This window comes from Salmo salar, chromosome 24, assembly GCF_965601325.2.
Source record: "Salmo salar chromosome 24, fSalSal1, whole genome shotgun sequence".
NCBI lineage: Eukaryota > Metazoa > Chordata > Actinopteri > Salmoniformes > Salmonidae > Salmo > Salmo salar.
The window spans coordinates 14753720-14763023 of record NC_138314.1 but is presented as its reverse complement, the minus strand read 5'-3'; the positions used below and the strand labels follow the sequence as shown (position 1 = coordinate 14763023).

At 41.3% G+C, this 9304-nt stretch overlaps 1 protein-coding gene across 1 annotated transcript; it reads left to right on the top strand.

The window, feature by feature from the left end:
- Positions 1 to 1660: 1660 nt before the first annotated feature.
- Positions 1661 to 9091, top strand: LOC106584952 (purpurin). Its single transcript, XM_014170638.3, has 6 exons — positions 1661 to 1789; positions 2121 to 2239; positions 2469 to 2605; positions 8040 to 8152; positions 8429 to 8641; positions 8776 to 9091. Exons 2-6 carry the CDS (start codon positions 2123 to 2125, stop codon positions 8784 to 8786), a joined length of 591 nt encoding a protein of 196 aa, XP_014026113.1. The 5' UTR covers positions 1661 to 1789; positions 2121 to 2122; the 3' UTR covers positions 8787 to 9091.
- Positions 9092 to 9304: the final 213 nt, after the last annotated feature.

Below are 9304 nucleotides of genomic sequence, written 5' to 3'. Positions count from 1 at the left end.
TTGCAGGAGATCACGCACAGAATGAGCAGTATGGCTGGTGGCATTGTCATGCTGGAGGGTCATGTCAGGATGAGCCTGCAGGAAGGGTACCACAGGAGGGAGGAGGATGTCTTCCCTGTAACTCACAGCGTTGAGATTGCCTGCAGTGACAACAAGCTCAGTCCGATGATGCTGTGACACACCGCCCCAGACCATGACGGACCCTCCACCTCGATCCTGCTCCAGAGTACAGGCCTCGGTGTAACGCTCATTCCTTCGACGATAAACGCGAATCCGACCATCACTGTATGTGTTATGTTCGCATGGCTGAAAGGCAAAGGTGCCAAGCCACAGTAATTCAAGCTCATCCCCAATCTAAATATAAGCAGCAACAATGACAGAAGTGGTTAATTATAGCATGAGACAAAAGCTTTATTTGTCAACTATGTATATCATCCTACCTGTTATCAACTATGGTGCACTATTAAAAATGATTAATGGATGTGTTCCAATGTATTGCCTTCCTCACTGAGAAAATATTCAAATGACAGGGTCATGACATACATTTAACCTCGTGTTGACAACCATCTTGAAATGCGCTTCAGCAGTCTCCTGCCCAAAAACGTTTTGTCTGGGATTACAGAAGCAAGCTGGTGCAACAGACCATGTGACTTAACCCAGGGGCAGGAACATAAAGTCCCACACAGACCTTTAAATTTCATAACACGTGTATTCTTGGGCAAGTTATTATGGACTGCTGATCATGCTCTCATTTCAATGATTGGCATGCAGAGTTGCATAACATAACATGATAACATTTGGATAGCATGACATTGCTTCAACTTTGAACAATAATATATTCCATGAGATATTATGCACCACAAATATATTGGCTGAAGGTGTATGGTCTTTACACAAAATGGTGTGATTACAACATCTTTATCTCTATGGAATCACTATCTGTATGATTTCTGATGGATGTTGGGGGGGGTTTTCATGGAAGAATGTATGAATGTAATTTGTGGATATTATATTTTGCTCACTTAACAGGTATGAGAATATTGTCTTTGAATATTCTGTGGACTGAGGACACACATCTGTAGCTTACAGGCACAGTATGGCTACTTTTACACAGGCAGCCCAATTCTGATATTTTTTCCACAAATGGTCTTTTGACCAATCACATCAGAACTTTTTACATCAGATCTTCTTCAGAGCTATTCTGATTGGTCAAAAGACCAATAAGTGACAATAAGACCAGAAATGGGCTCCCTGTGTAAATGGTAGGTTTGATTGGTACTTTTACTTCAGCTACCCCAACTTGACATCCAGTCCCTCTTTTTTTATCCTTCATATTATTCAAATTCAGTTAAAAGGAAGGGATACCAACTGATGATAAATACATGTGTAATTTATTTCCATTTCATTTGCATGTCAATAAGGAACTATCTAACAATACACTTCTGTAGCTAAAATACACTAGTATTGCAATTCCCATGTGTAAACAGTACTTTGGCTTGGCTGAGGTGAACTAATTCCTTAGACATGTGCTTTCTTTGAGTTTAGACTATTATACACCACTGATACAATTACATAAAGCCATTTCAGTGCTGCATGGGAAAATTCAACGGCTTACAGGATTTAGTTAACTAGATTAGTGCTAGATTTAAGACCAGAATGTGAAAATGATCAGTGAGCTCGTCTGTTCCTTGGGTATATAAGGATCCTAGACAGAAGAGAAACACAGTCGAAGAGAAACACATACCTACAACTTCATTGAAACTTCACCACTTGCTTTGTTCCATAACAGGTAAGTTTTGGAACTTTTCATGGGAATGTTGTTGAAATTTTGCTGCTAATATGGATTTATCTGATTATTTGGCTTTGTTAAATATTGTAACGTTATCAATTTGTAAATAGTTTTATCTGGGACCAATTTGTAGAGAAACTTTGAGAGAAGATGAGAAACTTTGAAACGTTCCATCATAGTCAGCTTGTCAGTTTACCAAGTTATGACATGGAATTGTTAACAATTGAGAGGAATAGCTATTGTGCTCTATCAAAATAGACATGCTAATGTCACTTTAATTTGTTCTTACATGCGTATTAACTTCTACTAATGGAATTTCTGTCTCCTCTAGAAATGAATTTCCATATGCTCGCCCTGGTGGTGGTGCTCCTGGCGGGTCTGGAGCAGAGCTGGGCTGCCTCCTGTGTGGTGGACAGCTTCACAGTCAAGGAGGACTTTGATCCCAAGAGAGTGAGTACAGCTGACAATACACATGTTGTGTAGTACATAGTCTATAGCAGACCAACCTGCAAGGTTGTAGTACATCTATCTGTTTCATGTGTGCCAGTGCTATAGTACGCAGCTAGAAAAATATTCGACACTCTCCAGTATGCAGGAAATTATTATTGCTTAGGCTACAACAGTCCTACATGCAAGGCCCTTCAACTAACCTGTTGTTGTTTATGCGTGTGTGCTCCAGTACGCAGGGAAGTGGTATGCTCTGCAGAAGAAGGACCCTGAGGGTCTGTTCCTCCAGGACAACATCTCAGCGGAGTACACCATCGGTGACGATGGCTCCATGGTCGCCTCCTCCAAGGGCCGTGTCACACTGTTCGGGTAAGAGAGCTGGAGATTATTTCTGATGAAATGGTAATAGTCTTAGAAATGTGCCATTCCCTAGTCATTCAGTTTGTTGGAGTGAAAACATAAGGCTTACCTGTACATGTTACTCGTAATTGTATTCTAGTGCTGTATCTGTGACGAGTAACTACACTGAGCAAAGTATAAACGCAACAAGTAAAGTGTTGGTCCCATGTTTCATGAGCTGAAATAAAAGGTCCCTGAAATTTTCCATATGCACAAAAAGCTTATTTATTTAAAATGTTGTGCACACATTTATTTACATTCCTATTAGTGAGCATTTCTCCTTTGCCAAGATAATCCATCCACCTGACAGTTGTGGCATATCATGAAGCTGATTAAACAGCATGATCATTACACAGGTGCACTTTGTGCAGGGGACAATAAAAATGTTCAGTTTTGTCACACAACATAATGCCAAAGATGTCTCAAGTTTTGATGGAGCGTGCAATTGGAATGGTGACTACAAGAAGGTCCACCAGAGCTGTTTCCAAGTAATTGAATGTTAATTTCTCTACCATAAGCCGCGTCCAACATCGTTTTAGAGAATTTGGCAGTGCGTCCAACTGGCCTCACAACCATAGACCACGTGTATGGCGTTGTGTGGGCAAGCGGTTTCCTGATGTCAACGTTGTGAACAGAGTGCCCCATGGTGGCGTTGGGGTTATGGTACGGGAAGGCATAAACTACGGACAACGAACAGAATTGCATTTTATCGATGGCAATTTGAATGCACATAGATACCGTGAAGAGATCTTGAGGCCCATTGTCGTGCCATTCATCCGCCACCATCACCTCATGTTTCAGCATGATAATGTAATGAATACTCAGGGAGAAAAAGGTGTAGATTCACACGCAGAGTGCAGCAGATGTTTATTAAGCCTTCGCAGAAGGCAGGAATCGTGGTCACAGGCAGGCAATGGTCAAACACAGTTAGGCAGTCAAAAACAATACCTCACAACCATACAAACAGAAAGAACTGAACTAAATAGGGAGCTGATGAGACCAGGTGAGAAACGAACACAGGTGAAATCAATGAGCAAAATGAAAGACAGGGCTACGTTCCAGAACACAAAGAAAAATAACACAAGGTTGACTAAGAAAAGAAAAGCAGAACCTTACAGATAATGCACGGATAATGTTGCAAGGATCTGTACACAATTCCTGGAAGCTGAAAATGGCCCAGTTCTTCCATGGCCTGTATTCTCACCAGACATGTCACCCATTGAACGTGTTTGGAATGCTCTGGATCGACGTGTATGACAGCGTGCTCCAGTTCCCGCCAATATCCAGCAACTTTGCACAGCCATTGAAGAGGAGTGGAACAACATTCTGCGGGCCTCAATCAACAGCCTGATCAACTCTATGCGAGGGAGATGTGTCGTGCTGCATGAGGCAAATGGTGGTCACCCCAGAAACTGACTGATTTCTGATCCACACTCCTACTTTAAGGTATCTGTGACCAACAGATGCATATCTGTATTCCCAGTCATGTGAAATCTGTAGATTAGGGCCTAATTTATTTATTTCAATTGACTGATTTTCTTATATGAACTGTAACTCAGTAAAATCTTTGAAATTGTTGCATGTTGTGTTTATATTTTTGTTCAGTGTATATACAGTACCAGTCAAAGATTTGGACACACCTACTCAATTATAATTTTTTTACTATTTTTTGAAACTATTTTTTACAAAACTATGAAATAACACATATGAATCATGTAGTAACCATGATTCTTCAAAGTAGCCACCATTTGCCTTGATGACAGCTTTGTACACTATCTTTGATGATAGCTTCACCTGGAATGCGTTTCCAACAGTCTTGAAGGAGTTCCTGCATATTCTGAGCACTTGTTGGCTGCTTTCCTTCACTCTGCGGTCCAACTCATCCCAAACCACCTCAATGGGGTTGAGGTTGGGTGATTGTGGAGGCCAGGTCATCTGATGCATCACTCTCCTTCTTGGTCAAATGGCCCTTACACAGCCTGGAGGTGTGTTAGGTCATTGTCCTGTTGAAAAACAATTGATAGTCCCACTAAGCGCAAACCAGATAGGATGGTGTATCGCTGCAAAATTCCGTGGTAGCCATGCTGTTTTAGTGTGCCTTGAATTCTAAATAAATAACCAACGTGTCACCAGCAAAGCAACACCAAAGCACCCCACACCAAAAATCTCAAATTCAGACTCATCAGACCAAAGGAAAGATTTCCACCATTGCTCGTGTTTCTTGGCCCAAGCAAGTCTCTTCTTATTATTGGTGTCCTTTAGTAGTGGTTTCTTTGCAGCAATTCAACCATGAAGGCCTGATTCACACAATCTCCTCTGAACATTTGATGTTGAGATGTGTCTGAGGTGCAGTTATTTGCCAATTTCTGAGGCTGGTACCTCTAATGAACTTATCCTCTTCAGCAGAGGTAACTCTAGGACTTCCTTTCCTGTGACAGTCCTCATCAAATCAAATTTTATTAGTCACATGAGCTGAATACAACAGGTGTATACCTTACAGTGAAATGCTTACTTACGAGCCCCTAAACAACAATGCAGTTTTAAAAAATACGGATAAGAATAAGAAATAAAAGTAACAAGTAATTAAAGAGCAGCAGTAAAATAACAATAGCGAGACTATATAAAGGGGGTACCGGTACAGAGTCAATGTGCGGGGGCACCGGTTAGTTGAGGTAATATGTACATGTAGGTAGAGTTATTAAATTGACTATGCATAGATGATAACAACAGAGAGTAGCAGCAGTGTAAAAGGGGGGGGGGGGCAATGCAAATAGTCTGGGTAGCAATTTGATTAGGTGTTCAGGAGTCTTATGGCTTGGGGGTAGAAGCTGTTAAGAAGCCTCTTGGACCTAGACTTAGCGCTCCGGCACCGCTTGCCATGCGGTAGCAGAGAGAACAGTCTATGACTAGGGTGGCTGGAGTCTTTGGCAATTTTTAGGGCCTTCCTCTGACACCGCCTGGTATAGAGGTCCTGGATGGCAGGAAGCTTGGCCCCAGTGGTATACTGGGCCATTCGCACTACCCTTTGTAGTGTCTTGCAGTTGGCGGCAGAGCAGTTGCCATACCAGCCAGTGATGCAACCAGTCAGAATGCTCTCGATGGTGCAGCTGTAGAACCTTTTGAGGATCTGAGGATCCATGCCAAATATTTTCAGTCTCCTGAGGGGGAATAGGTTTTGTCATGCCCACTTCGACTGTTTTTGGTGTGCTTGGACCATGTTAGTTTGTTGGTGATGTGGACACCAAGGAACTTGAAGCTCTCAACCTGCTCCACTGCAGCCCCATCGATGAGAATGGGGGTGTGTTTGGTCCTCTTTCTCCTGTGGTCCACAATCATCTCCTTTGTCTTGATCATGTTGAGGGTGAGGTTGTTGTCCTGGCACCACATGACCAGGTCTCTGACCTCCTCCCTATAGGAGAGCCAGTATCATCATAGCGCTTGATGGTTTTTGCAACTGCATTTGAAGAAACTTTCAAATTTCTTGAAATGTTACGGATTGACTGACCTTCATGTCTTAACCTCTCTCTCCTACTCAACAGCCAGTGTAATCCCGTGGCGCGATATTCAAATACCTCAAAAATGCAAAAACTTCAATTTTTCAAACATATGACTATTTTACACAATTTTAAAAGACAAGACTCTCGTTAATCTAACCACACTGTCCGATTTCAAAAAGGCTTTACAACGAAAGCAAAACAATAGATTATGTCAGCAGAGTACCCAGCCAGAAATAATCAGACACCCATTTTTCAAGCTAGCATATAATGTCACATAAACCCAAACCACAGCTAAATGCAGCACTAACCTTTGATGATCTTCATCAGATGACAACCCTAGGACATTATGTTATACAATACATGCATGTTTTGTTCAATCAAGTTCATATTTATATCAAAAAACAGCTTTTTACATTAGCATGTGACTAGCATGTGACTAGCATTCCCACCGAACACTGCCGGTGAATTTACTAAATTACTCACGATAAACGTTCACAAAAAAGAGAACAATTATTTTAAGAATTATAGATACAGAACTCCTCTATGCACTCGCTATGTCCGATTTTAAAATAGCTTTTCGGTGAAAGCACATTTTGCAATATTCTCAGTAGATAGCCCGGCATCACAGGGCTAGCTATTTAGACACCCAGCAAGTTTAGCACTCACCAAAGTCAGATTTACTATAAGAAAAATGTTATTACCTTTGCTGTTCTTCGTCAGAATGCACTCCCAGGACTTCTACTTCAATAACAAATGTTGGTTTGGTCCCAAATAATCCATTGTTATATCCAAATAGCGGTGTTTTGTTCGTGCGTTCAAGACACTATCCGAAAGGGTAAATAAGGGTGACGAGCACGGCGCATTTCGTGACAAAAAAATTCAAAATATTACATTACCGTACTTCGAAGCATGTCAACCGCTGTTTAAAATCAATTTTTATGCCATTTTTCTCGTAAAAAAGCGATAATATTCCGACCGGGAAAGCGTGTATACGTACAAAGAGAGAGAAAATAAAAACATCTCGTGCCCTCGTGCACGAGCTTGAGTCTCAGAGTACTCTGACCGGCCACTATCCAAACACGATAATGTGTTTCAGCCTGGGGCTGCCTCGATATCATTCAGCTTTTTCCCGGGCTCTGAGAGCCTATGGGAGCCGTAGGAAGTGTCACGTTACAGCAAAGATCCTCAGTCTTCAATAAACAGAGACAAGAAGAACAAGATCTTGTCAGAGAGGGCACTTCCTGTAAGGAATCTTCTCAGGTTTTTGCCTGCCATATGAGTTCTGTTATACTCACAGACACCATTCAAACAGTTTTAGAAACTTTAGGGTGTTTTCTATCCAAAGCCAATAATTATATGCATATTCTAGTTACTGAGCAGGAGTAGTAACCAGATTAAATCGGGTACGTTTTTTATCCGGCCGTGTCAATACTGCCCCCTAGTCCTAACAGGTTAATGTAATGATGGTCTGTCGTTTCTCTTTGCTTATTTGAGCTATTCTTGCCATAATATGGACTTGGTCTTTTACCAAATAGGGTTATCTTCTGTAGAAGGAAAGAAATTCCACATATTATCTTTTAACAAGGCACACCTGTTAATTGAAATGCATTCGAGGTGACTACCTCATGAAGCTGGTTGAGAGAATGCCAAGAGTGTGCAAAGCTGTCATCAAGGCAAAGGGTGGCTACTTTGAAGAATCTGAAATATAAAATATGTTTTGATTTGTTTAACACTTTTTTGGTTACTACATGATTCCATATGTGTTATTTCATAGTTTGATGTCTTCACTATTATTCTACAATGTAGAAAACAGTAAAAATAAAGAAAAACCCTTGTAGGCGTGTCCAAACGTTTGACTGGTACTGTATATTACAATAGCTTTTTCCACCATTGACATTCATCTTCAGATTCTGGGTTGTGTGCGCTGACATGGCTGCCCAGTACACTGTGCCTGACTCTGCCAACCCTGGAAAGATGTTCATGAACTACCAGGGCCTGGCCAGCTATCTGTCCAGCGGAGGTACATTTTCTGAATATATATATATATATGCCATTTAGCCAACGCTTTATCCAAAGTGACTTAGTTATGCGTGCATACATTTTATGTGTAGGTGGCCCTGGAATCGAAAACCACAATCCTGGTGTGGCAAGCGCCATGCTCTACCAACTGAGCACTACAAGACCACAATATACCCTTATAGACAATACGCCTATACACTTACAGGCACAAAGACACATCATTAACAGCCAACACAAAGCCACCCTCGAGACTCACAGTATACTCTCCTCTTGCCAGGTGACAACTATTGGGTGATTGACACCGACTATGAAAACTATGCCATCACCTATGCCTGCCGTACCCTGAAGGACGATGGAAGCTGTGAGGATGGTTACTCCCTTATCTTCTCTCGTAACCCCCGTGGCCTGCCCCCAACCATCCAGAGGAGCATTCGCGCCAAGCAAGAGGAGATCTGCATGGCCGGACAGTTTGAGCCCGTGCTGCAGTCTGGTACGTGTCCAATTAAATTTGATTAATAAAGCCCTTCTTACATCAAGTCGTTACAAAGTGCTTTTTTGGGATGGTCTATGTCCTAGAAGTTTATTCCCCACCTGACCCCGTTTTTCATTCCCTCTCCTCAACAGGAGCTTGCTAAACGTCTACCACAAAGGAACTTGTGCTGCCAAAGGATCCCTACTGGCTTGGAGAGAGACACCTACTGACGACAGAGGGAAATTGCATGCAAATGATTTTTTTATGAAAATAATTCTATGCTCCCTTAAATAGAAGGGCATGATGCCTGCACCTAACCTAATCACTTAAATTGATTTAGAAAAATGTATTGAATGTGGTGTACTGTACATCACAGAATTACCTAAATCAATATTAACACCACAGTGTTGTTTCACTCATTCACTCTTCATCAGTTTGTGTTGGCGACAATAAAACATTTGAAAGAAACTTTGCGTTGTCAGTGACTTTGTGAATACATTGTCCATGGACATGAGCATTCTAATGTTATCACTGTCTGATGAGCTTAAAAAAAGATTCAAGATGGTTAAAAAAATTACAAAGCTTTTACTTATTGAATGTGAAATTTCAAAATATTTTTAAATATATGAGAGAACTCCACCTCAAACGTCTTAATGCATTTAGAAATAAAACAGAACACTT

Bases quoted from the DNA above. Each gene is read 5' to 3' on its own strand.
- LOC106584952 (XM_014170638.3), top strand. From the start codon at position 2,123: ATGAATTTCCATATGCTCGCCCTGGTGGTGGTGCTCCTGGCGGGTCTG. The intron at 2,240-2,468 runs GTGAGTACAGCT...TGTGTGCTCCAG, and splicing joins AGGACTTTGATCCCAAGAGA to TACGCAGGGAAGTGGTATGC. The intron at 2,606-8,039 runs GTAAGAGAGCTG...ATTCATCTTCAG, and splicing joins GGCCGTGTCACACTGTTCGG to ATTCTGGGTTGTGTGCGCTG.